The sequence below is a fragment of the Phodopus roborovskii genome, unplaced genomic scaffold, assembly GCF_943737965.1.
Source record: "Phodopus roborovskii unplaced genomic scaffold, PHOROB, whole genome shotgun sequence".
NCBI classification, from domain to species: domain Eukaryota; kingdom Metazoa; phylum Chordata; class Mammalia; order Rodentia; family Cricetidae; genus Phodopus; species Phodopus roborovskii.
Genome location: NW_026126636.1, coordinates 6,731,855 through 6,759,317, shown reverse-complemented (window position 1 = coordinate 6,759,317; position 27,463 = coordinate 6,731,855). Strand labels below are relative to the sequence as shown.

Sequence of the window (27,463 nt, the reverse complement as noted above, 5' to 3'; positions counted from 1 at the left end):
TGTTTAAAATTAGTTTTATTTTAGGTGGATCTCTGTGAGTTGGAGGCCAACCTGGTCTACAGAGCGAGTTCCAGGACAGGCGCCAAAGCAATACGGGGAAACCCTGTCTCAAAAAAAAGAAAACAAAAACAAACAAACAAAAAATTGTTTTATTTTGAAACAGGGTTTGTGTAGACCAGGTTGGCTAGAACTCATAGAGATCCACCTGCCTCTAACTCCCCTAGTGCTAGGATTAAAGGTATGCACCACCTGTGTAGTTGGGGTAGCCAGTTTGCAGAAATCTCTCCTTCCATTATAGGAGTATAAGTAGCTTTCCCCACAGACCAATCTCACAAGCTGTTGTTCTTTTTGTTGGACCCTAATTCCGGGGTCCTGATGGGCCGGTGGGAGAGCCCTGCAATGCAGATACAAAACCAGGAGATGCAACAAGCAAGAGGTGTTTATTGACAGAGTGCACTCAGGGGTCAGCAATCTCGGGAAAAGCTGCACACACCTCAAAGGGTTCAGGCTCCTTTTTATAGAGAAAGACAGCAAACAGCATTCATGCATGGGGCACAAGGTGATTGATTACAAAGTATGATCTCATGTTTGAGAGATCACCCAGGTATGACCTGTTCTTATTCAAGGGAAAGTCCCCAGACTGTCCATTGGCCAGGAGTGACCCAGACAGGGCTGTTCATCTGGAATCATTTGTGCCAGGGTTGGGGCCTATTTCCTTGCTGTGGGCTAAGACCTGTGAGAAACTTCTTTCATACTCTTGCTTTCTCTTGGCTGTACATTTAGAGCCTTCAGTTATTCCACAAAGGTTTGATGATTTAGTAACTAGCCCTTTTTAACAAGATCAGTCTAGCATATAACCACTAGCCCCATCACCATAGTAACCTTCCTTGTTCTCATAATTTCTGTCTTTTCCTCCCATGTCAACGTCCATTTCTATGATTTCCTATATTCCGCTTGCAAGAATTATTCTACTGCCCCTTTCCCACATCCTTGCTCTGCAAGCTAAAATCTTTCACTTTTGAGACAGGGTCTCATGTAGCTCAGGCTGACATATACAGCTGAGGAAGACCTTGAACTGATTCTGCTCTGTTCCCTCCAAGTGCTGCGATTATGAGGCATATGCTTACCATATACTCGGCCCAGCAGCATGTCTTTAATGCCTGAGACATTTTATAATATGCCTCCATTTGTGAAGACTTGGGCCTATCAAATATGGAAAAGAGCAAGGTTAGGGCGCTTATTCCTGCACCTCGGTTATCAGACTTGCTAAAGCAATCCTGGGTTCACTGCTCTGGGCATTCAAGGTTAGACTGTAGGACTGGATAGTGCTGGCTTAGAATCCTCTGAGGAGGCTGGGATCATGGCTGCAGCACAGGGTAACGTAATGACAAGTCCCTGGGAAACACCGAGTTGATCTTCAGTTGGCCCTACGGTGTAATTTCAGTCACGTGGCAAGCTCTAGACGGTATTGTTTCATTCAGTTCTCCCATTAATCATGTCTGTCCATCAGTTACTGCTGGTACTTGAGGGCTCTCCACTGGGCACAAATTCCCTCAGTATTAATACCACTTTCCATGTCTGGACTCCACCCAGTCAGCTGACTGAGGTACTTCCTGTCTCCTGACCAGGTGTCACGGCTTAAGTTTATTCACCCAGGGAGAGGATAACCCAGCCTGCATGTGGAGGTCAGAGGACAGCCAGGAGTCAGCTCTCTCCTTTCATCGTGTGGGTTCTCAAGCTTGAACTCAGGCCACCATGGGATCCGTGGCTTTGCGTGGACTACCTCGACTCAGCTGTTGGCTGTTGTGGTTGAGACAACCCATCACCAGAGGGCTCAGCAACCACAGGCTCCAGAAGCACTCTTCTCTAGGTATGGACTCATCCCTCACATCTCACAGGGCTGCACCACAGGTCGAGTAAGTTCTGAGCAGTCCAAACTCCATTTCTTAGTTGTTTGGTTTTTCAAGACAGGGTTTCTCTGTGGCCTTTGGAGCCTGCCCTGGAACTCACTCTGTAGACCAGGCTGGCCTCCAGCTCACAGACATCTGCCCGCCTCTGCCTCCCCAAGTGCTGGGATTAAGGTGTGAAAGGTGTGCATCGCCGCCGCTGCCACCACCCAGCCCAAACTCCAATCTTAATTAGGTTATTTTTTACCTACTGTGTGTTAAACCCATGGCACCACTAAGCTGTGTCCCTGCTGAGTTATTCTGACTCCCATGTTCCCCACCTCCCACCCCCAGGGTCTCACTATGTAGCTCTGGCTGTCCTGGAACTCACTGTGTAGACCAGAATGGCCTCGAAATCAGAGATCTGCCTCCCGAGTGCTGGGACCAAAGGCGTGCACTACCCAGTAAGGCAGTGGTTATCCTAATGCTGTGACGCTTTAATACAGTCCCTCATGTTGTGGTCACCCCCAACCATTGCGGACCACAGGTTGAGAACAGCTACACTAAGGGGACCTGCTGTCCTTAACGGGACCTCTGCCCGCACGGTCTTTGGAGCAGCTTGGGTGATGGGCCTGAACCACAAGGCCCAGCTATAATCCTTTCTCCTTCTATGTCCTCTGAAGAGCCCTTTGGAGTCCCAGAGGCATTATTTTCTAGATGGGGAAATTGAGAATCCAGTTATTTGCCCCAACTTAGTAAAACTACACTTAAACAAGACAACCCTTCCCACCAACACACCACACACACACATTCACGCACACTTTTCAAACAGCTTCTCTTTATTGAAAGACCTGAACGCAAAGGCAAGCTGGGGCAGCAGAGTGAAGGTGGGAACCTTTCTCAGACTCTACGGATGTCTAGAGTGACAGGGGCCGAGGAAAAGCAACTCCAGAATGGTCACCCAGCTGGCTGGCTCGCTCCAGATTCAGGGCTCCATGCTGGGCCATGCGAGGCCAGAGGGTGGACTGTTTGCTCCATGCTTGCACGCAAACCCGGTCTTCAGGCCTCCAGGAGCTTCCCTAGGAAGCGGAGGTTCAGGATCTTAATCTGCTGGTCTTCCAGGTCCATTCGGATGATGCCATCCTCACCATCAATGCTCAGTAGGACCCCGGTGGCCTCTCGGTCCTCACCAAGAATCACTTTCACCTGGAGGCAACAGGGAGTGTCAGACCCACCAGCAGCAGCCACGCCCTCCTGTGCGCTCCCAAAGGCCCCACCCTACCTTGTTGTTCTTGGTGGGGGTGATGGGCTCCAAGTGCTCACTGGAGATGCTGACCACCTTCTCACTGTCTTTCAGGTACACAGAGCACATGCCCCCCTGCAGAGGGGAGAACAGCCTGCTCAGCCTGCCCTCCTCTCAATGCAATCTGCAGCCTGGCCTTCAGGCACTACACACTATCGGGGTGAGCAGATAAGGCAGCGAAGGAACCCACTAAATGCAGCTGAATCAGGTCAGAAGAGCAGGCGTTGTGGCACACAACTCAATCCCAGTACTTGGAGATGGGACAGAGGCAAGAAGATCTCTGGATTCCAGGCCAGCCCATCTATGTCTTTTTTCGTTTATTTTTACCTGCCCCATCCCCACCCCGGGACAGGGTTCCTCTGTGTAGCCAGGCTGGTCTGGAACTCAGGAGATCTGCCTGCCTTTGCCTCCCCAGTATTAGGGTTAAAAGTGTGTGTAACCAGTGGCTACATAGTGAGACCTTGTCTCAAGAAACAAAATGAGAAACAAAAACACAAAAGTAGATCAAAAGAGAAAACTTAAATTGGTGGCCCACGCCTTTAATCCCTGCACTCAGAAGACAGAGGTAGGCGGATCTCTGTGAGTCTACAGAGTTCCAGGACAGCCAGGACTACATACACAGAGAAACCCTGTCTTGAAAAAACAAACAAACAAAGAGCTAACTTCTCACACATGAAAACTAGCCTCCTCTCGCCAGCTGCTATTTCTCTGGGACCCTAGTCACAGGATCAACCCCGACTCCAAGCAAGCTCACCTGGGCATGGTCACCTGCCTTCCCCATTGCCTTCCCACAGAGCACCCTGTCCTTCCTGACACCAGTGTCACCGTCCCAATCCACCCATGCTACTGCAACATGGAGAAGCAGGTCCACATCATAGGTCAGCCCTGCCACTCTCCTGATGAGCCCTCTGGCCCAGCCACTCTCCCAGCCTCACTGCTCACCTTCCCTCACCCTGGGTATTTCTTTTTTGTTGTTGTTTTTCTCTGTATAGTCCTGGCCTTGAACTCAGATATCCACCTAAGACTAAAGGTATGCACCACCCCCTCCCCCAGCCCACCAGGGCATTTCTAGTCTGGCCACAATAAGTACACTTCAGCTTCCTTCAGCCTATGCATATTTTTGCTTGGCTTACTTGTTTTGGTTTTTTTTGAGACAGGGTTTCTCTGTGTAGCCCTCCCTGGCTGTCCTGGAACTTGATCTGTAGATCAGGATGGCCTCAAACTCAAGAGATCTGCCTGCCTCTGCCTCCCGAGTGCTTCTGCTTTACTCATATCCCCCACTTCAGGTCTCAGAAAGTCCTCCCTGATTTCCCCAAAGCTGGGTTCACCCTGCTCCCCAAGCCCTTTAGGCTTCTCAGGCCAATTTTGCCCACTCTGGGGACATATCTCTCTACCCCAACACAAGGTAATTTGGTCCCTGGTGTTTGATCGAGCCTATCAGAACATCCACGGAGGGTTAACAAGGTACAAAGCTTTCCTGCAGAATGTCGGGCTCCTGAGGAAAAGAATACAGGTCCTCTCCCCTTGAAAGTTAAACAAATGCACTGAGCACCCTCAGCCTCAAATACAGACTTTGTTACCCAAGTCAGGGTTGACACTCAACTTTTAAGCAACAGGTGAGTGACAGGAAGACCTCCCAGATCCCTAAGACAGTGACTTTCTGAAAGCTGAAGGACTAGCCAGACTAGACTGGATGGGAGACGGGGGGTGGCCTGTGCACTCAGTGGGCCTCTGGAAGCTTGAGCCTAGGGGTGTGGGTGCCTTGTCCAGGGGGCCACTTGTTACACTACTAAGTTTATCTTTCCAAAGCGGTGACACAAAGTCACCATGCTCCAGTGTGCCAGGTCTGAGCTGTGAGCACAGGAGACACAGCTACCCATCCCCTGGGACCACAGCCACCTCAGCCTTCCTTATGTGTCCATACATCACAGCATGCCAGACATTACAGTTGCAAAGTTGAAGCTGTAAACGAGTGAGCTGGGGATAAGTTCAGTGGGATGTAGCTTACTAGCCTAGCACGTAGGAGGCTTAGGGTTCCACCCGTAGCACCAGACAAAAGTAAGTAACTACAGAGTTGGGGGGCCTTGCCCACCCCCCAGGATCCTACTTACCGTGACACTGCGGATGACGCCTGTCTGGCCCACGACTTGTGTATCCAGATAGGTGTCTCGCACCTTCACCTGGATGTCAGTTGTCACCCAGTCACTGGAGTTCTGCTCAATGCCTGAGCCTGGCGTATGTGGGTTGTAGCCTCCAGGAGAAGGAGCTCCAGGGGTCATCGGACTGTAGCCAACAGGGCTGGGGCTGGGGCTGGCCTGAACAAAGAGAGGAATAAGTGTCTGGAACAGTCACTGGGCCTGGCCATCCCAACTCAGGCCTACCGGAGTCCACAGCCTCCTGTGACATGGCATACCTGATAGGCCATGGGTGACGGTGTAGGGTGGTAGCTGGCTGGAGAATGGGTGTTCTGATAGCCTGCTGGGCTTGGTGCCACTTGGTGGTAGCTTTGGGGACTGGGGCTGGGCTGGTAGGACCCCTGTGGAGAAGGGGCAGCGTAGGGGGAGAACTGGTCCGTGTTGTACCTGTAGACAGAAGAAAGGGGTCTCAGCACTGACAGAAAGGGTCAGGAGGTAGGGCGGTGGGCAGCTGTGTGCAGGGCTTTTCGGGCTCAGCCCTGGTGGACTCACATGGCTGGCGTCCCTGGTGTCTGCGGGTTGTACTGTGGATTGACCTGGGGGGATGATGGGTCTGGGTAGCCGGGTGTTTGGGGATTCGGGGTTCCCCCATATGCCTGTGGGGATGGGGTGGGCTCGTCGTCAAAGGCATACTCGTATTCCTCCTCAGCCCTGGTGGGACACAAGTCTGTGAGAATGACGGGTGGTAACAAATCTGATGATGCTTGCAGAACAGCTCTACACACTGGACCCTCAACTGAGGTACCTTCATTCTGACACAAGCCCCAAACAAAGGCTTTCCTGACACTAACGCAATGCCACAGCTGAGTCGATGCGATGGTGCAGAGGGACAAGGCTGCCTGCTCAAGATCACACACCTGGCAATGTCTCCCAAGCACAGAGTAACTGCAGGTTGAAGCTGGTGATGAGGACGCGACATGGTATCCCTGGCCCGGAGCAGTCACCACAATACTCAGACACAACCACTCACAACCTAGCCAACACAGCACATCTTAAATACGGCCCTCACCTGGAAGGCGTGTTCGGGTTGTTGGGGTCCCAGGCCCCACTCTGAGCAGGAGTGCGGCTGCCATCATGCAGGGGTGTCTGTGAGCCATAATGTGGAGTGCGGCTTCCTGGATAAAGTACAGAAGCATGCTCGTTGCTGTACCCTACGTGCCGAACCTCTGCTTCATCCTAGTGCTGTGGACATACTTACCATCCTGCAAAGGTGTCTGGGAGCCATACATGGGTGTTCGGGAGCCAGAGCCGTACATGGGTGTCTGAGAGCCATACATGGGTGTTCGTCCATAGGTGGAGGTCATGCCGCCTGGACGCTGGGAGTCCCTGTGGACAAAGAACAGTGGGGTGGTTGGGATGCCTACCAGCATGCCCATGTTGGCCCTCCCTAGGCCCAGCCATCATCCCCACACTGGTCTTTCCTCAGCCCAGACATACACTGTGGTAAGACGCTGGCGGTCTACAGAGATGGTCTGGCAGGTAGAGTGCAGTTCCACTCGGGCCGTGGACTCCGTGGCATCCTTCACCACACCAATGTAGCCTACAAGGAGTTAGGCCGTCAGGTGGGTGGGGCTCTCCAGCACCGTCCCTGCCTCCCCACACCCCATGGCTCACCTTTGTAGGGTCCCTGGGAGATACGCACAGTCTGGCCTATAAGCTCGTTATCTCTTCGCCCCCGGCCCCTGCTCATGCCACCACCCGGGCTGCCAAAGCCACCATGCTGGCCTGTAGGGTAGAAATATGTTGTGGGGTCCCAGGGATACGCCTTTCCCTCTTACACTGTACCCATAGCCAGGACACCCTTAAAACTCTCTACCAGCTTCAGCTGCCCCAAGAGGGTTAGGGGCCTCCTCCACCCACTCCCTAACCCTGGGGTCCTCTCTGACTCCACTCTGGCCACAAGGCTCTCAAGTTGAACACTCGAGGCTCCCCCATTCTAATCTCTGAACTCTTGGCCCCATCTCACCTTCGCCACTGGGGTGCATGGGGCTGCTGATCCTGGGGCTCATAGGAGTGAAGCCACCAACAGTTAAATTGGTCACATCCCGGGGCTGGGAGAGGGAAAACAAGTGAGCAGCCAGGTAGGCAGTAGAGGTGAAAGGCCTCCTCCCCATACTGACTGGGCTAGGTCCTGCTTGCAGCAGCCCAGCAACCATCCCTCCTTCTTCCAGTGGCAAAGCCCCCATCTCCTAGGTGAGGAGACGCCACCCCTCTACCTCTGTAGGCCTCGCCATCAAGAGGCCTGGGTCTCCCCCTCACCAAGATATACAGCTTAACCAAAATGAGTCTGAAATTTGAGTCCCTAGTGACACAAATCACAGGGAAAAATCATCTTGTCGGCAGGCACTGGGGTCACCTGTTAGCCCCGATTTCCTTATTTTTTACTTTAATTTTGAGGCTCAGGCTGGCCTTACATTCACTATGTAGCCAAGAACAACCTTAAGTTAGGCTGCCTCGTGCCTACTTCCCAAGTGCTGGTACTGCAGGCGTGTGCTGTCACATCCTGCTTCAGATTTCCTTCCCCACATCTGGTTCTGCACAACGTTCCTGCCGCTCCTGTCTCAGAGCCCGAGGTACACGGTGGCTCTGCACCCCTTCACCCCATCTCTGTGCTCACAGTGAAAGCCTGCCCCGCCTCACTTTCACCTGGGCCCTGCAGATTGAGGAGGGTGGAGACTTTATCTCCCACGAAAGTGAGTGACAAATAAACGACAGGAAAGCAGCTCAAAGTCCCAAAGAAGCCTTTTTCACCTTCCCCAGGGAGTTGGCAGTAATACCTATTTCTAGTCCCAACCAGCCTGGCCTGGCAACTGCTCCTAGGCACTGATGTCCTCACCTTTGAGCCCCCCGCCAACACCAGGTGTCGTGCTTTGCAGACGAACATTCCACCATTCTCTACCAGCTTCTTGCAATGCAGGAAGGCAAAGCTTCGATACAGATGGCGGATCTCGCCTTCTCGTCCCTGGGCAGGAGGGGTGGGGTTAATACATTGGACAAGGCAGACCCCACTGCAAATCTTTAGCCTCAGCCGGAGAGCAGCGCTGACACTTACTGAGTGCGGGCCATCGATGACCTTGACAATGTCCTTCACATGGATATTGTTCTGATCCGAGTCTAGGGCCACAGCAAAGCGGTTGTCCTTTTTCTGAGTCACAGCCTGGTGCCTGACAGTCACCACCTTCCCATGCATGTTCAGAACCTTTTTTTTTTTTGGGGGGGGGGGAGGAATAAGCAGAGGATGGAAGGGGATGTGGTGAGATGTCTCCTCCTTGGGGAAGACAATCCTGAAACCCTAAGCCCTATGCAGCACCCTAACTGCATGACCGTGGACCAAAGTCAGAGCACCAACCACCAAGCACTAGGTCAGCCGCAAATATTCTAGATCTTTCCAAAAGATCCTTAGGGTTGGGACGTAGTTCAGTTCAGAGTGCTGGCTTAGCACACATGAAGCTCTGTGTTTGATTGGCAGCACCACATAAACTATCTGTAATGTCAACACTAAATGTGGAGGCAGGAGGATGGGGACTCATGGTCATCCTAGACTACACAGGGAAACAAAAGGCACTTTGGGAGGAGACTATCTTCCTGACCGAGCATCGGGGCACCAGAGGAGGAGCCCACGGATTACCCACCCCTGCCAACCGTTTCACACAATTCCTACCTTATGGTGGCCCTAAGAGGACAAGTCATGAGGCCAGGGTCACACAGAACAGAGCAACAAGAGACTCAGGGTCCTAGGTACTATTATGCTAATGCACACGTGGGGTGGAGAGTGGGGGAGGGCAGAGGTGTGGCAACTGTAGCATGACATCTTTGCAAAAGCACCAAATACTGGGCCATATCAGCTTCCCAGCCAGTGACGTAGATCTTGGTATGAAACTTGAGGCAGACAGGAAAAATGACAGGCCACTTGCCAGCAGTACAGAGAGACTTCAGGGAGCCTTACCAAGTCTATAACCCAGCACAATTTGTGAACTTGGTCGCCACGCTCTAGCACCTCCTGGGACGTGGGACTCTTGGGAGAGGAGCATAAAGACATACCTGGAAGGTTTCTCGCTCTAGCCGCACGATGACACCCACAGTGCGGGGGTCCAGCTGTACCAGCTCACCCCACTCATGCTGGCCCCCGACATCCACACCTGAGGCTGTCTCTGAGCAGAGCTGCAGATCCCGGGGAAGCACCTTCAACTGTGCAGAGACAGTGCAAGGGGTGAGGCAGGCCCCAGGGAGTCACCTACCAGAATCTTCTTAGTACGGATGCCTCTGCCACGCTCTTCTAGGCACTTACCTCATGCATGGTGAGATCCGAAAAGAGAATGACAAAGTTCTCCTCTACCCGCACAATGAGACCTGTGTCACCTTCAAATCGGCCAGCAATCACTTTTACATGGTCTCCCATCTTGAAGTACTTTCGAAGTTCCTGGGCTGGGAACTCAAGCATGTCCTGGAAGATTTGGCCACGGAGACAGTGAGTACATAAGGGAAACCATAATCACCTGTCCTACTCACCTTTAGCATCACTCAGGCCTAACTGAGACCCTAGCAGACTCACGGCAGCTTACCCACCACCCACCCGAGGCATCTGAGACACTTGCATAGCTCCTCCAGAGACAGCTGCCCCAGGCAGGACTTGAGCTGGACAATCCTCTACCACACAGAGGGCCAGCCCGTGACCCACAAACATATGCCTGAACTCACTGGCAGCTTGTCCTCAAACATATGGAACTCTTGGACCAGTCTTTTAATGCCATTCCCTAACCCAAGATACTGCATACTGGCACCAGTAACTTGGCATACACACAGGCATTGCACCTCTGTGGCTGAAAGCAGGCACTGGCCAAGGTTACTCCATAGTCAAACCCTAAACCCAGTGAGTCTGAGACATGCCACTTCTCACAAACAACCAAGACAGACAGATTAAGGCATTATGGCAAGACAGACTCCAAGTCTGTCCTTCAACAACATGAGAAAACATCCCATAAAGGGGACCTAGTGATTGCAGGCGAGTCAGCTACTCGAGAGGATGAGACAGGAGAACTACAAGTTTAAGGCTGGCGTGGATAAGTTAGCAAGTCCCTGACTCAAAAGGTAAAGACAGGGACCTAGAGAGATGGCTCAGGTTAAGAGCACTGGCTGCTCTTTCAGAAGAGCCGGGCTCAATTCCCAGCACCCACATGGTAGCTCATAAACCATCTATGAGATCTGGTGCCCTCTTCTGGTGTGCAGGCAGACGTGCAATGCAGACAGAACACTATACATAATAAACAAATGTTAAAAAAAAAAAAAAAAAAAAGGTAAAAGCAGAACCAGTGAGATGACTCAGCTTGGGTAAGGGAGCTTTCTGCCAAAGACTGTCAACCTGAGCTCTATCCCTGTCCTTTCCTCATGCACCCATGCACGCACACTGTGATTAAATACAATTTCTGTAAAGCAAAAAGAGGCTGGGCATGGAGGCAAATGCCTTTAATTCTAGCACTTAGGAGACCGAAGCAAGTGGGTTTCTGTGAATTAAAGGCCTGCTTGGTCTATATAGTGAGTTCCAGTCCAGCCAGAGCTACATAACAAGACCCCATTTAAAAAAAAAAAAAATGCAAAGGGGATCAGCAAGATGATAAGATGATTCAGTGGTAAGGGAGCTTAAGCCAAGTCTGCTAGCATGAGTTCAATCCTGAGTAAAGACCAGTGAAGGAAGAAACAGACTCTGACCTCTACATATGTGCGGTGGTATATGCACGCACAAAACAAGTAAATGTAAAAAAACAAGAACAAAAAAGGAGCAGGCAGTGATGCTGAATGCCTTTAATCCCAGCACTTAGGGGGCAGAGACAGGAGGATCTCTGTGAATTAGAGGCCAGCCTGGTCTACAGAGTGAGTTCCTGTCTTGAAAAACAAAAACAAAATGTGTGGAACCACACGTAAAGAATATGGCTCAATAGCAGAAGCCTCCAGTGACGGGCTGGGGTTAAGGCTAAGGAGTAGGGCATTTATCTAGTATGTGCAGAGCCCTGGGTTCTGAGTACCACACACAGGTACCAAAAAAGAGGGGCATCCCGTGCATGCATTCTTCCTCTGCTCTAAACAATCACACACAGGGGTGCACATCACTATCAGGCTGTCCTCCCTCATAAGCAGGACAGCCCAGACTGTACTCGCAAAGTCCCCCACAGACGGGCAGAATCAGGCCTGAGAAACAACCAGACACCCGCAGAATTCCCCAGTCACAGAAAATAGGTCTAAATACTCTCAGCAGACTGTCAGCACAAGGAGACACAAAACAGTCCAGACATGTCCCCCTTGAGGACAGAAACCACTGCCTGCCACCACCAGACACAGACAGCTCTGCAGGGTCACCTTGAGGTCCTCGTGCTTGGGCATAATGGTGATCTTGTTGCCGTCCACGCTGAGGACCTTGCCTTGCAAGTTGATGAGTTCCCCCTCGCACACCTCCACATTGTCCCCAGGCTGGAAATTGTGCTCCCGCTCCTTCCCTGAGGGGACAGTGCAGGCTTGACTGGGCAGCCATCTCCAGGGCCACCCTCCTCCACAGCCAGGCACCAGGCCAGGACCACATACCTGTGCCTTCAGTCACCACCTCCAGGTCGATGCCCTCAGGCTGATCTTCGAACTTTTCCAGCTCTGACAGGGTGGGCTTCACACCTTCTGTAATCTGAGATCCAGGGTAAACGGAAGAGGTAAACAGGGGTCAGTGTCACCATCAGTGAGAACCACTGCCCAGGACAAAACACTGGTGACCACGGCTCTAGAAGCTGCACCCCCCTATGAGCACCGCTCACTGGGCCTTACCACTGCAGACATGGCGAAGCTCTTGAACAAGAATCCCTTCCGGCTGTAGCGGTTCCCCTCGAAGATGAGGAAGTCACCGTCGGAGGCAACATCACCCCCCAAGGACCTGAGATTAGGGGGAGGACAGAAATGGTAAGAGGAGAGAGAGAGAGAGAGAGAGAGAGAGAGAGAGAGAGAGAGAGAGAGAGAGAACGAGAACCTATTCCTGGGTGGAAAAAGGGCTCTCAAACACACAACTTTGGTGGCTTAAATGACTTTTCGTACCCCAAAGGCCAGCTAAATGAAGGGACTCCCTGCCTTAGTGATCACTGGCACAGGGCAGAAGCTGGCCTGTAGTCCCTGCTGCTGTCCCCATTCTCACTGGACAGTTAGTGCCGAGCACACAGCAGGCTCTCAGAAACACAGATGAGTAAGTATTATTCCTGAAGGGCAAGGTCCCCACATGTTCACAGTGTGCTGATGCCCCCAAGCCCTGTGACATCAGAAGCAGGACCTCGCTCTCTAGCAGAGGGGAGGTAAAAGCAAGGCTGATGATTACAGATGGGAGCCAACCCTGTGCTGTAAGTCCAGGCCAGACTTGTCAGGGTCCCTTACCCTGCAAACAGGGTTCAAGCACTTAACTTAGACCCCCCAGTATAGAAAGATGGTGGCCACTACAGCCATCTTCACCACATGGTGAGTCTAGCAATGACCCTAGCAAAGGGAGCAGTGTGCTCTGATGGGCACTGAGGGGCCCCTCTGCCCTCTCCTGAAGCTTGGCCTAGTGGTGGAACCTGTGGACAATGTGCTCAATGCCCGAAGTTCTACCCTAGAGCAAACCAAAACTGCCTGACTGCCTCACACACATGGGTTCCAGAGTAGGACTAGAAAAACCCCTGTGTGACCCACCCCCACCCCCCGTCTGTCACCAGGAACCCCAGCCAGTCCTAAACACATACACTCACACACACAATCATATGAACTCTGGGAGATTGGAGTAGTTCATCATTATTAGCAACATGCAACAGACTGAGATGTAGTTTAATGATGGAGTGTTTGCTTAGCATGTACGGGATCTGCTATCCAATCCTCAGGACCAAAAAAGAAAAGAAAAGGCAATGTGTAGCAGAGGAAACTGAGGCCCCAAGACAGAAAAGAAAGTGCCTGCCTGAGGCCAGACTGCCCAGCTAAGTGTGCTCTCAAGGCACCTGAGGGGGAGTACCTGAGGAGCCAGCAAAGCACACTGCACCACACCATCAGCAGCCAAGCCTGATTCCCAGGATGCTCACCTGATCTTCTCAGCATCAAAGAGCCTCTGTGGAGGCCGCTTGAACTTCTTCTTTTTGGCAAACCAGTCTTTCTGTGGAGAACAAAGCCCACATGTGGGAGAGGGGAGGGAGGAGGGCTGGCCACCAGCAGGAATACAGTGTTCCCCCAGCAGGCACCACAGTTTGCAGTACCAAGCTCATCCGGGCTTTGATGCGGTCATAGTCGATGCGTGGGATCATCTTGAGGGAGATGGTGTTCTGGCTGGGCTCGACGTAGTCCACCTGTAGGAAAGCAGCAGATCAACAGGGCTCAGCAATCTGAAGGGAAGACACTAGAGGAGCCTGAGAAGGACATGGAAGAGATCGCCTTGCTCACAACTCCCAGAAGCCTCTCTGTCCCGCCCAACACTTCTTAGCACTGGAAATGAGCATACCCCATTGGAGATCTAAAAGGGCCCACAAACACAAGACCACAGCCTAATGGCTATTTTCTCCAAACTGCTTCTTTCTCATAATCTCCCACTCTACTCTGCTCAGCCTAGAGTAGATTTTCTTATCTTCTAAAGACAGGGTCTCACGCAGCCTAAGATGGCTTTAAGCTTGCTGAACAGCTATGGATGTCCATGGGCTTTGACTCTCCTGTTCCACCACCTGAACCCTGGGATTATAGGCATGAACCACCATGCCTGGTTTTACGCAGGGCTGAAGATTGAAGCCAGAGCCTCCTACATGCTAAGCAAGCACTCCATCAACTGAGCTACATTCCCAGCCCCTTTTCCATCCCACCCACCGACCGTAGTGCAGGGGATCAAAGCCACAGCCTCATACAAGCAAAGCAGTGAACTCAGTGTAGAAGCCCTGACAGTCACCTGGCAGAGCCCACACAAATGGTTTCACTTCATCTTGGCTTAAGGTCAGAGAGTTCAAAACTAACCTTATTCTTCCAAGGTTAAATAAAAGGCTACTTTAGGGTGTTTGGTCCTAGGCTTGGATGTCTTGTCTAAATGACAAGGGATTTATTTGGCCAGATAACGAGAGATTTAGTCTAAGCTATGATTACCAAATGTTTGGAAAATTAAGGAAGGTCTGTTTCTTCTTTGTATCTTGATAAAGAAGTCTTGTCATTTCCCCCTTTTCGGTAGGGGTATTTAAGAATGTTGAAGAATAAATTGGCGTGTTCAATATTCGCCAGATTGCCCTCCTGACTCCATTCTGTGTCTCTGTCTTTTCCTTAGCATCTTTATCTCCCGTTTCTCAATCCACACACCCCTCTCAGGTATGAACCGGGCAAGCTGGCTGGATCCAACTGAAGCCTCACAAAGACAGGTTATAACAGATGGCGGCCAATGTGCGGCTACTACAGTCATTCTCAATTCCTTCATTCTTACACCCACAAATGCCCTCCTCAGCTATGCATTTAAGATCCTAACCTTCCAAGCCGGAGGAAGCAGTAGAGCATTTCCCTAGAATCTACCAGTGGGGTGTGGCTCAGTTGAAGAATATTTGCCAAGAATGTGTAAGGCCGTAGGCTCACTTGCCATTGCATAAGAAAATTAAAAAATTGAACTACATTCCACAGAAGCATCCCATCTCTCTCCAGTGACACCAGACTTACAAGCCTTTAATCTCATACTCCAGAGGCAGAGGCAGGCAGATACCTCTGTGAGTTTGAGACCAGCCTGGTCTATGCAGTAAGTTCCAGGTCAGCCAGGGTTACATAGTAAGACAGACCCTGTCTCAACAAAACAAAAACATTAAGGACCTACAATGGACCATGAGGCCCGTTACCTCCCATCTCTGCTCTGTACCTCACTCCTGCACTCTAATCTTGTGTGTGGAGGTAGGGGTGGGAAGCTACATGTCTGTCTGTCTCTGTTATGCCGTGCCTGGTTCCCTCAGAGGCCAGATGGCCTCAGATCCCCAGGCCTGGAGTTACAGAAGGTTGTGAACCACCATATGGTGCTGGGAATCAAACCACTAGAAGCACAACCAACTTTACTCATCTTGCCTTTGAATGTCCTAGCAACAGCCACCCACATCCTGTGTGCTTAGAGCTAAGCCCGCACCTCGCTTCCCTACCTGAGGGAAGCTCTGTCCCTGGATCTTGGAGGGGGGGGGAGAAAGAGGGCAGTGTACAGGAGCCCGGTCCCCTCAGCTGCTCCATCACCTCCTACCTGAGCGATGTCATCTTTGTAGATGCCTCGCTTGAGGCGGACCCAGGACTTTGGCTTCAGGTTGGCCACCTCCTTCACCACCTTGAGCACATCAGTCATCTCCTTGATGGGCACCATCTGCTGATTCCAGTAGCCAAGCCGCAGGTTGCCCACCCCTTCAATGGCCTGCTTCACATGGGTCTGCTTGTAGGCCTCCACATAGATGTAGCCCTTCACATGCTCCGGGGCAACCACCGACTTAATCTGCAGGGGCTGGAGACAAATGTGCGCTCTGAGTCCTCCAGGTGAGTACGCAGGTGCATACCCACACACTGGCACAGACACTCGGGTGGTCCCAGCCACCACAAAGGAGGCTTTAAAAACACTTGTTTTAGCTGGGCGGTGGTGGCACACACCTTTCATCCCAGCACTCAGGAAGCAGAGACAGGAGGATCTCTGTGAGTTCGAGGCCAGAGTGAGTGCCACGACAAGCTCCAAAGCTACAGAGAAACCCAGTCTCAAAAAAAAAAAAAAAAAAAAAAAAAAAAAAAAACAAAAAACCCCAGACTCGTTTTGTTCCAAGATGGCCTCAAATTCTTGTTTCTCCTGCCTCCATCTCCTTGATGCTGAGATTATTTGAAATAAGGTTTCATAGCCCAGGCTGGTCTGGACATTGATTTGTAGCCAAGGATAATCCTTGATTCCCATTCCTCCTGCCTCTACCTCCCAACTGCTGAGATCACACATACTCATCACTATGTCTGATTTTACCAAGAGCTGAAGACCAAGCCTAGAACTTCAGGCATGCAAAGCAAGCACTCTACCAAACCAAGTCACAGCTCCAATCCTTTCATTTTTGGAGACAGTTTCTCAAGTAGCCCAGGTTGGCCTTGAACTCCTAATCTTCCTGTTGTTGTCATCTCCCAAATGCTAATATTTTGGGTATGGGTTACCATATCTGGCTAAAAGGGCTTTTTTGTGTGTGTGTGTGTGCTTTTAAAAAGCATTTTAAAGCCAGGTAGTGGAGGTACATGCCTTTAATCCCAGTGCTGAGAAAATAGAAGAAAGTCTCTGTGAGTTTAAGGCCAGCCTAGTCTAGAGTGAATTCCAGGGCTACATAGAGAAACCCAGTCTGGAAAAAAACAACAAAATAACCACAGGGCCGGAGAGATGGGCCCAGAGGCTAAGAGTACTGGCTGTTCTTCCAGAGGTCCTGAGTTCCATTCCCAGCAACCACATGGTGGCTCACAGCCATTTATAATGGGGCTGATGCCCTCTTCTGGCGTGCAGGCATACATGCAGACAGAGCACTCATACCTAAAAAAATACACAAATAAAATTTTTGGCAAGGTGGGGGTAGTGCACACCTTTTAGTTGTAGCATTCAGGAGGCAGGGACAGGTGGATATTTGTGGGGACTGGGAATCAAACTCCAGTCCTCTGCAAGAACAGTATGCTTTAATTTACACACACACACACACACAACACTAGAGATGGTTCACTCAGTAAGAGCATTTGCTTCACAAGCATGAGGGCCTGAATTTGGATCCCTAGCATACATGTAAAAAGTCTGGGGGTAGGGAGATACGGAATGAGACAGGAACATCTCTGGGGCTTGCTAGCCAGCTAACCTAGTCAAAAACAAACAAAACATAAACTCCAGGTTCAGGGAGACCTATCTCAAGAGGTATGTGAAAGGTATGTGAAATTCTTTCTCTCTGGACAAATGAACGCGCAGGTGTGTGCACCCATGCAACAGGTAAACACACAGACATCACACAATGCGGCATACACACTCCAAAACAAAGCTAAAGCTATAGAGCTGGCTCAGCCATTAAAAGCTGACGGTCACAAACAAAAGGCAAGAGTTCAGTTCCCGTCAACCACAGCTGTCTCTCCAGCTAAAAACAAACACCCCCAACACGAACAAAGTCCCAGGGAGGCAGAGCATCTAACCCAGGCTGTGGTCTTATTCCCTTGTTCCAGGTCATCTGCTCAACCACTCCCAGCTCTGCTTGCCCAAGGGCACCTAGTGCCTACACATGCCTTTCCACCTGTTCCTCAAACACAATCTGCCCACTACCCGACTTACCGTGTCTGTGAACTGGTAAGCGATGAATTTGCGCATCAGGGAAATTGCTGTGGCGCGTTCCTCCCCAATCTGGAAAGAGAGGAGGATTTGGAAACCTGAAGAGGAAGAGAGCAGGACACAAGCCAAGAAGCAGGGGCAGGAGGAAGGCAGGAAGGTGAAGCAGCAGAGAGATGGTCTGCAAGAAAAGGACACGAAGGGAGATGGGGGGGAGAGGGGGAGGAGGGGGAGGAGGGGGAGGAGAGGGAGGAGGGGGAGGAGGAGGGGGAGGAGAGTGACAAAGACAGAGACAGGCAAGAAAAGGAGCAGAGGCAGCTACAGAAGGACCAAGAGCCCCACAGAACACAGGTGGCCCTCCCCTACAGAGCCCAAGGCCAGAACACGCACCTTACACTTGACAGTCCACAGGTTGGGGTCCCTGCAGAGCACAGGGTAAGCAGGACAAGGTTACCAGAACTGTCTCTTCAGTAACACACGATCCACACCACCTCCCCGTCAGCCCAGGGCCCAGCTCTCATCAACTGCACGCAGGCCTCCTGCATGTCCGGACCCCACACGGGACCCCCACCTTTGACCTTCTACCTTTCTCCCTCTCTCTTACTTGACTCCTGGGAGCAGCTGCTGCTGGGTGATGTCATCTGAGAGTTCATCAGACCCTCCGTACACCCTAGAGAGAGGCCAGTGTTGGGAAGGAGAGATGCCCCACCAGACCACACTTGCTTACCACCCAGGAGCTCCTGCGCCCTCCAGGCACTTACGTCTCTCCCACAGACGACTTGGCATATTTCTTCATATAATACTCGCCCAGTTCTTCTTCTCTCTGGTCCCTTAAGTACAAGGGGAAGGCAGACATGAAGGAAAGTGGAGGATGGGAGGGCAGGCTGACCTGCCCCACATCCGTCCGAGGAAGCTGGGTCCCGCCCAGGTCTCCTCATTTGCTCACCTCCAGAGATTTTGCAGGCGGCGAGCCCCAGAGCGGTCTTCATCCAGGACAACATTGTCAATATTGGAGGCTGGAAATAGAGGAGCAGGGAGAGTCATGCTGGAAATGGGACTGGGGAGTTCAGGGCCAGACCTGGCCTTGGGGTAGGGAGACACCTGGCTGAGCATACCCCACCATCTTCCCCCACCTTCTGTCCTCCTCAACTCCCTGCTTCTCATCCTATGTGCTCAGGGATTGGTCCAGTTGCTGGGGGGGGGGGGGCTGCATTCTTCAGTTCACCATCTCAGCACACCCTGAGTTCCCCTACCTCATACTCCCCCTACACTACATGGAGGCCTATGGACACACAAATCTATGAGCTTCCTAGGTCGGACACCCAAGGCTGCCTAACCCTGCACCCATGTGAGTCACAGCCCCAGGGCCGTCCAGGGTTCGGGAGGAGAGCCACAGTCCACACTTGCCCAGTTCTTACCTTCAATCTCTTCTACTTGGAGGAAGAGGAGAAGGTGGTGGTGGTGGTGGTGGTGGTGGTGGTGGTGGTGGTGGTGTGCAGGGTAGACAAAGTATGAGCCAAATTATAGCAGCAAAATCAACCAATGGGGTGGGGCGGAGGGAGGGACACAGGAAGGTCAAAAACCAAAAGTAAAGGCCAGGCAGGCATCAGGTGGGTGAGGAGAAGCCGAAATGTATGAGGCGCACAGAACGGAAAATAACAGGGAAGGGGGCGCTGGCCCAGCAAGTGGGGGGTATTGTGGGACACAACCCCACCGCCCTGCACCCCACAAAAGGGACACCCAGAATACTCTCCCTGTACCACCACTCAACCGACAGTCCCCGCCCCCCACTCATGGGCCTAAAAGGAAAAGGATTGGAGGAGCCGTCTCTCTGGCAAGGACAGAAAGAAGCAAGGTGAAGAGTGAGGGTCGGTGGTTGCAGGGCATGGGGTGCGGGGAAGGGCCTAGAAGACACCCTCCCAGGCACAACCACACCCAACACGGTCTTGCTGGCAGGTCCCACACACCTTTCTCCAGGATATCTTCAGCTCCATCTTCCCATTGGTCCTCATCCTCATATTCATCATCTACATCTGAAATGGGAAAGCCAGGCAGTCAGCAGGGATGAAAGGTGACCTCAGAACGCCAGCCCCAGGAGAATTGAACACTCCCTCTGGGAGACAAGTCCCAGAGATCCACAGACCTGGACAGAGGCTCAGAAAGGCTGACACTCCTTACACAAGGTCATGCCGCAAACTGGTTCAGTGGAGGAGGTGTCTCGTGGGTCCACCTATCTCTGAAGGGCATCTCTTCCACTCCACCCCAACCACACATAGCCCTTCTAACAATTACCACCAGAGCTGGCATGGTGGCACACCCCTGTAACCCCAACATTAATACAGGCCTGTCACCCCAACTACACGAGAGGCTAAGCAGAAAACTGCAAGTTCAAGGCCAACTTAGGCTACACTGTCAGTTTAAGACCAGCTTAAGCAATTTAGCGAGACCCTATCTCAGAACAAAGAGTGGCTCAGTGTGAGCAGCGCTTGCCTAGAATCCTGGGTGAGGCTCTGGGGATGCGGCTCTGCAGAGGGTGATTATCTGGGATACTCAGTCCCCACTGCCTCAGGTGCACGTACACAACACTGGAGAGAGTCTCATGTCTCATGTACTCTTCAAACATGCTCAGTGCTCCCAGGCCCTAGGACATACATACCAGCCTCATCCAAAATGAAGCCCCCATGGCGTGGTTTCTTTGGGGGCCGGTCATCGTCTTCCTCCTCTTCCTCCTCATCGTATTCCTCCTCTTCCTCCTCCTCCTCCTCAGGCTCCTCCTCCTTTTCACTGCCTGCTGCACTCCGCCGTTCATCCTCTGCCTGTAAGGTCAAGCAGAGTTAGGGCACCAGAGTACTACTATCCACAAATCCAGAAACCCTGATCTCACACACACACACACCATACACACACACACCATACACACACCGCACACACACACACAAACCATACACGCACACCGCACGCACGCACGAACACGCACACGCGCGCGCGCACACACACACACACACACACACACACACACACACACACACCCGGTTTCTAATCCCTGTTATGTAGATGAATTTTTTTCTTTGGGGCGCCAGCTCACAAATAACCTCACAGAGACTTATTAGTAATACATACGTGTGTGTCATCTACAGCAGCAGTGTGGCCGGGTGTCACCTTCACTCTCCCTGAAAACACCTCTAGTCATCTGGCCCTGGACCATCTCAAGTGTAGGGATCCCAGCAACCTGAAGCTGACCCTGAAGCTAGGCCATGGTGGGGCACCCTTGACTGCTGAGTGTTCCATCATAAAAGACATCTAACTCAATCCCACAAGGCTCAGCGAGCACCAGCAAAGAGGAGCTAGGAAGACTGTAAGAGCCGGAGGATGAGAGCAGCGCCGGGAAATGCTGGTTTTGGATATGATGTGGCCATTACATTCGTGAACTCACAGCAGTGTGGAAATCTGCACAACATCAGGCCAGTCGATAATTCCAGCATAGCCAGCTAGTGGTGCTCACCCTTAAATTCCAGCACTTGGGAGACAGAGGCAGGTGGACCTACATGAGTTCAAGGTCAGCCTGATCTACAGAGCAAGTTCCAGGGCGTCAGAGCTACACACAGAAACCCTGCCTCATCCCCATACCCCCTGCAAAAAAAAAAAAAAGAAAAAGAAAGAAAAAGAAAGAAAGGAAGAAAGGAAGAAAGAAAGAAAGAAATTGCAGCATAAATGGTGGAAGGACTCATGACATTAGCTGAGGCTGGTGGAGCAAGAGTCAATTTTCTTGACACTGATAGAAGGTTGTCTACGCTCGCGAAGGCAGCACTAATTGGATTCAGTGGATTTAAAAAAGGAAGAACACAAAGTTGGGCAGGGGAGGAGGAAGAGGGGGTTGGGAGCGGATATAATCACAATCTATTATTATGGTCAAGTGTGGCAGAGCATGCCTTAAACACTGCGCAGGCAGAGGGAGGAGCTGAGTTCTAGGGCCCCTAGGGCTAGAAAATGTAACCCTGTCTCAAGAAAGGATGTTTAAAAGATACAATGTATATAGGTGTGAAACTGTCAAAGAAGAAACATCTTCAAATACAAAAGTAACTAATAATGCATTGTATCTGAATCAATATGTACATTTAACATTGCTCTGGGCTGAAGCCATGACTCAGCAGTTCAGGGCATAAGCTGTTCTTCCTAAATTCCAAGGTTCAATTCTCAACACTATACTGGGGAGCTCACAACCACCTGTAGGTCTAATGCCAGAGCCCTCCTTTGTTGTTAAGGGCATACCCCCCAACAAATAGCAGGATACATTCACACACACACACACACACACACACACACTCTTTTAAAAAAAAATCTTTAAGCTCGTATGGTGGGATATACCTTTAATCTCAGCACTTGGGAGGCAGAGAGGCAAGTGGATCTCTATATTTGAGGCCAGCCTGATCTACAGAGTGAGTTCCAGTACATCCATAACAAGGTAAGATTCAGTCTCAATAAAAAAAATAAATTTTAAAAATTTAATCTGTTTGAGGCCAGCCTGGTCTACAGAACAAGTTCCAGGACAGGCTCCAGACTCCAAAATAATACATAGAAACCGTCTCGAAATACCAAAATAAAATAAAATAAAAATTAATTAATTAATTAATTAATCTGGGTGTAGTGGCACATGCTTTTAATCCCAGCATTCAGGAGGTAGAGGCAAGTGGATCTCTGAGTTCGAGACCAGCATGGTCTTCAGAGTAAGTTTCAAAGAAAAAAATCTTCCCCCTCAAAAAAATTAACATTGCTCCAATTCACTTACATGTTCTTACATGTTCAATTATAAATTTTATGTTTTAATTGTTGTTATTATTTTACCTACTAATAAATGTGACCAAAGATTTAAAAAATATATACATTCACAATAAACCCTGAGTCTGATAATTTGTTCCCTGCCATGGCTCCTTGGCAGGATTGGAAGGAAGCATACACTGCTCACTGCCCTGCCCTCTTTCCAGGGCCTTCCTCCCAAACAATCCCTCTAGGTTTCTGTTCTGCACAACCTGGTACAAAGCGCCTTTTGAAGGTTTCTGTTTGGATTTGGGATTGGCTGGCTGGAACCCAGGGCCGGGACAATGCTAAACACAAGCTCTATCACTGAGAGCCCAGCCCCTGCACCACACTGCCTCTCAGCATGACAGACCAGTCCTGTGTGAAGAGCTGTCCTGAGTGTGGGCTTGGTAGATGGATCAAACCCCAGCACAAACTGGACTAGGTAGGTTATCAAATTAAAAAAAAAAAGAAAAAAAAAAAAAAAAGAAAAACAGGAAGTTGGGAGGGGATGACAAGGTGCAGGGGGGACCTGGAAGGAGTTGGGGGCAGAGGGCAAATATGATCAAAATACACTGCATAAAATTCTACATGAATTAATAAAATTGCACATACATATATATATAATTATATATATACATATATACATATATAATTAGGTTTTTTGAGACAGGGTTTCTCTGTGTCCTGGCTGTCCTGGAAACTATTTTGTGGACTAAGCTGGCCTTGAACTCACTGATTAAAGGTCTAAGCCACCATCGCCTGGCTTACATATCATATTTTAAAAAGCCAAGCTTTACAGGTCTCTTTCAAGCCATCTTGCCACTGTGTCCCTGGCTGGGTCCCAGAGTCTTTTTTCCTCTTCCTGAGCCCTCTTCCCTAAGGCAAAGAAGGGCTCCTGTACACGATTGTGTTCCCCAGGGACTGGACCAGTCTTTGATTTGTGTTGTTTTTTGAGACAATCTGAAATTGTAAGCATGAACTGGAATGGCCAATTCCTAGGAGGTCTCATAAACGATGGACTCAAAGACAGACACCACAGACCTCAGGAGCCTGGCAGGCAGCGCTGGCTGCTACAGTTCTCACTCTGCCCTCCACACCCCTACGTGACTGTACGGGCTGTATATCTATAAAACACTCTGCTACAGTTAGCTTAGGAAGGCAGCCGGTGAGCCACCATGCCACACTAGCAGCCTTTGCTGAATGGGAAGTCCGTTGGTTTCCCTCCCAGCAAGCTGCATGCTGTTGGCAGGGTCACATCAGCCAGCAGCTGAGGCAGGCCTCACACCTCCCGCTCGGTGTAAACAGCAGCCAGCAGCCGGTGACTCATGGGTCTGCCTAGGTGCCCAGGGAAAAAGCTCTGCAAGGATGGAGCCAGGGACCCTGCTCTCATTACCACCAGACCTGACCTGAAGCCATGAGTCACTAAAAGCTTGGAACAAAGGCTAGTCCTGTCACCCCCACCTGCCCAACTCACCACGGCACCCTGATGCCTGCCTGAGAGCAGAGGGCCGACCACCCGCAAAGGTACACAGACTGGCAACTAAATACCTACAGAGGACAAGCAGACCATGCAAGTGTGTACATCAACGGAAACCCATAATCCTAATCCTGATGCCCTCCAGGACACAGATCCATGACACCTTCCCTTTTCAACTCTGCCACCAATAAACACAATGATAAATGGCAACAGATATATCCCAGTACTGGAGAAAACCCAAATGTACACAGAACAGGCAGGATGGAGATACTGCTTAGTAGTAGGGCATGTGCCTAGCATGCCTGAGGCCAGAGGTCAGTCCCCACTCCTGGAACACAAGGAGGAGATGGCCACTTCTGAGCAGAGATGCCTCATAGACCACCTTGTATTTCCCACTAAAGAGGGGGACACTGAGTTGTAGCTTCAGGTTAGTGTGGTGGCTGAAGCCTGATGATGCTAATGACACCAGTGTCCCTAGTTCCTTCCTCAAAGGTTTTATGTTGCGCACGATGAAATCTTTGAAAGCACCAATAACTCGATTAAGAAATTAATGTATGCCAATGGTGATGGCACACGCCTTTAATCCCAGTACTCGGGAGGCAGAAGCGGTGGATCTCTGTGAGTTTGAGGCCAGCCTAGTCTACAGAGAGAGATCCAGGACAGGCTCCAAAGCTACAGAGAAACCCTGTCTCAAAAAACCAAAAACAAACAAAAAAAGCCCTTGGCCCAGGCCAAGAAACACACACACACCACAGCTCAATACTAAATTTAAGGATAGACAGCTAAATTTAGGGTGGTAAAGCTCATACTTAGTGTGTGCAAAGCCCCGAGTTCTATGTCAAGCACACTATGACATGAATTCACACGTTTCGTATGCACCTTGCACAGACATTTGATATTTACTACGGTTTTTCAGTGCACCAGTGTTTCACTTTGCCCTGTCACATTGACTCGGGTGTGGAAATTTCCATTTGTGGCACTAATGTAGGTGCTCAAAAAGGTTCACATTTTATTTTATTTTTGGTTTATCGAGACAGGGTTTCTCTGTGACGTTGGAGGCTGTCCTGGAACTTGCTCAGTAGACCAGGCTGGCCTCGAACTCACAGATCAGCCTGCCTCTGCCTCCTGAGTGCTGGGATCAAAGGCGTGCACCACCACCGCCGGGCTAAAGGTTCAGATTTTAGAACATTTCAGATTTTGGATTTTTCAGATCCTGTGTATCTTCTATTTACTGACTACATTTTCGCATTAGCAAATACAAGTTTGCTTGTCAGTTGCTTGTTTACATTTTAAAAGCTGTTAACAGGAGCCCAAAGGCAAAGCATTGTGCCTGGCACACAGTAGGCAATACAAATACTCTTCTGGGAGAACTAGGCATTCCAAAAACAAAACAAAATACTAACAGCTGAGACTGGGACTCGACGGCACCGGGTCTGTCTACCTAGCATGATCAAAGCCCTGGATTCACTCCTAGCACCTCAAACAATGATTAGCAAACAAAATGAAACAAATCGGATACGTGGTGTTTTAAAAGCCAATGATGTCAGAGACCTGGCGCACCCCCACCTTCCAGATGCGGTCCCTCGGCCCCGCTCTGACTTTGTGCTCGCCCATCTCTCCCGACAAGACGGAAACCCCAGGCGCTCCGAGTCCCGCGCTCCCGCGGGGGCCTCTCTGCCCGTCCCCGTCCCCGTCCCCAGGCGCAACGTCTCCCCCGGAACCCCGCACACTGACCTCGGCCTCCTCCGCCTCGCTGCTGCGCTCGCTGTCCTCCTCCTCCGAGAAGTTGCTGTCTTCGCTGTCTGACATCTTCCGCAACTGCGGAGGAAAACAGCGGCCTCAGAGCATCCATGCCAGGACCCGGAGCTCCACCCCGAGCCTCAGTTTCCCTGCAAGTTCCACAGGCGGAGACAATCCCGCGGCGCACTTCCTGCAGCCTCGCTCTGGCGATCGCGGACGCGGGTGGCGCCCGTGCCCCCCGGCACACGCCGAGCCTCGGGCTCCGGCCCGGACCCCGGCGCCCCCCCTCCCGGGGCCTACCACTCGGCAAACCCTCTTACCGATCTCTCCGCACCTGAAGCTTCCGCGCCAGCTGCGGATCACACAACGCCTGGCTGGGCTGACGTGCTCGCTCTCGCGCGAGAGCCGGCGCGTTAGCCTCGCCTCACGCGAGACTTTTCGGAGCCTGCCCAGAGGAAGGCATGCGGGCCGCCATCTTGGAAGTGGCTCAAGTAGCTAAAGCGGATTGCAGAGCCGCCATCTTAAGAAGGTAAAAAAAAAAAAAAAAAGCTGGGGGTGGTGGTGGCGGCTCGCGCCTTTCATCCCAGCGCTTGGAAGAGCAGAGCTAAGTGGATCTTTGTGAGTTTGAGGCCAGCCTGGTCTACAGCGCTAGTTCCAGGACAACTAGGGCTATTCGGAGAAACCCTATCTCGAAAATAATAATAATTTTAAAAAAGGCTATTTCTTCGTAAACCCTCTAAGCCTTCCCAGAACAGACTCTGCTTCACATCGCCGCCCACCCTCGGCACTCCGAGGCGATTCCCTAGACTCAGGTCAAATCCAACTTCCTGACGATGCTGAAAACAATCGCAAAGCTTGCCTGTTGACTGCAGCAAGTTTTATTAATGATTTTTTTTCCCCCCTGAGACAGGGCCTCGGGCTGGAGAGATGGCTCGGAGCTTAAGAGCACTGACACTTCTTCCAGATATTCTGAGTTCAATTCCCAGCAACAACTTGGTGGCTCACAACGATCTGTAATGATGAGATCTGATGCCCTCTCTTGGTCTCTGCAGACACTGCATGCATGTAAGCATTCACAAGTATTCATGCAGACTTAATACCCACAAATACAAAATAAAAATAAAGGGAAAAAAGAAAAGTAAATAAAAATCACATATTTGGGCCACCTAGATGGCTCATCAGATAAAGAATCCTGCTGCCAAGCCTGACCGGTTTGATCCCTGGAACCTAAGTGGCGGAATGCCCAAAAGCTGTCTTCTGACCTGTACATCCATGCTACACACACACCACACACACACATATATATATATATATATATACACACACAATAAACAAACATTGAAGAGTTTTAGCCAGCAATGGTGGTGCACACCTTTAATCCTAGCACTCAGGAGGACCGGCGGATCTTTGTGCGTCTGAAGCCAGCCTGGTCTACTGAGGGAGTTCCAGGACAACAGCCTCCAAAGCTACAAGAACCCTGTCTCAAAACACACACACACACACACACACACACACAAAAAAAAAAAAAAAGAATTTTAAGAAGTCACAAGCTCCAGCTAGAAGTGGTGGTACCCACCTTGTAATCCTAGCACTTAGCAGACGAGGTAGGACCTGAATTACAAAATGGGACCCTTTCTCTAACAACGAAATGGGGGAGGAGAGGAGAGGAGGAAACAAAATAACACCACACTACTGAAAACCACAAATTAATTTCCAAAACCATTTATGGCTAGTGAATGAAGCCAGACAGCTGGATCTAGCAGAGCGTATGATCCC

At 50.8% G+C, this 27,463-nt stretch overlaps 1 protein-coding gene across 4 annotated transcripts; it reads right to left on the bottom strand.

The window, feature by feature from the left end:
• Positions 1-2,704: 2,704 nt before the first annotated feature.
• Supt5h (SPT5 homolog, DSIF elongation factor subunit) lies at positions 2,705-26,167 on the bottom strand. Of its 4 annotated transcripts, none has more exons than XM_051207623.1 (30): positions 26,022-26,167; positions 25,682-25,765; positions 20,330-20,489; positions 19,641-19,706; positions 19,092-19,103; positions 18,620-18,689; positions 18,435-18,503; positions 18,278-18,343; positions 18,064-18,094; positions 17,680-17,748; positions 15,610-15,861; positions 13,628-13,717; positions 13,457-13,527; positions 12,189-12,294; positions 11,958-12,051; positions 11,736-11,872; positions 9,673-9,828; positions 9,426-9,572; positions 8,437-8,583; positions 8,221-8,346; positions 7,351-7,435; positions 6,999-7,109; positions 6,822-6,924; positions 6,583-6,710; positions 6,394-6,499; positions 5,877-6,035; positions 5,603-5,771; positions 5,301-5,504; positions 3,169-3,264; positions 2,705-3,092 (listed from the first exon to the last, which is right to left on the bottom strand). In XM_051207623.1, the coding sequence occupies exons 2-30, from the start codon at positions 25,754-25,756 to the stop codon at positions 2,946-2,948; spliced, it is 3,252 nt and encodes a 1,083-aa protein (XP_051063580.1). In that variant the 5' UTR covers positions 25,757-25,765; positions 26,022-26,167; the 3' UTR covers positions 2,705-2,945. The 4 variants fall into 4 exon arrangements, with proteins under 4 accessions (XP_051063580.1, XP_051063579.1, XP_051063582.1 ...); XM_051207622.1 differs by having other exon boundaries at positions 26,008-26,165; XM_051207625.1 differs by lacking the exon at positions 5,877-6,035 and having other exon boundaries at positions 26,008-26,166.
• Between the last annotated feature and the right edge of the window lie 1,296 nt (positions 26,168-27,463).

Bases quoted from the DNA above. Each gene is read 5' to 3' on its own strand.
- Supt5h (XM_051207623.1), bottom strand. From the start codon at position 25,756: ATGTCAGACAGCGAAGACAGCAACTTCTCGGAGGAGGAGGACAGCGAG. The intron at 11,873-11,957 runs GTATGTGGTCCT...CTGTCCCCTCAG, and splicing joins GGTGGTGACTGAAGGCACAG to GGAAGGAGCGGGAGCACAAT. The intron at 3,265-5,300 runs GTAAGTAGGATC...TCCCCTCTGCAG, and splicing joins GCGTCATCCGCAGTGTCACG to GGGGGCATGTGCTCTGTGTA.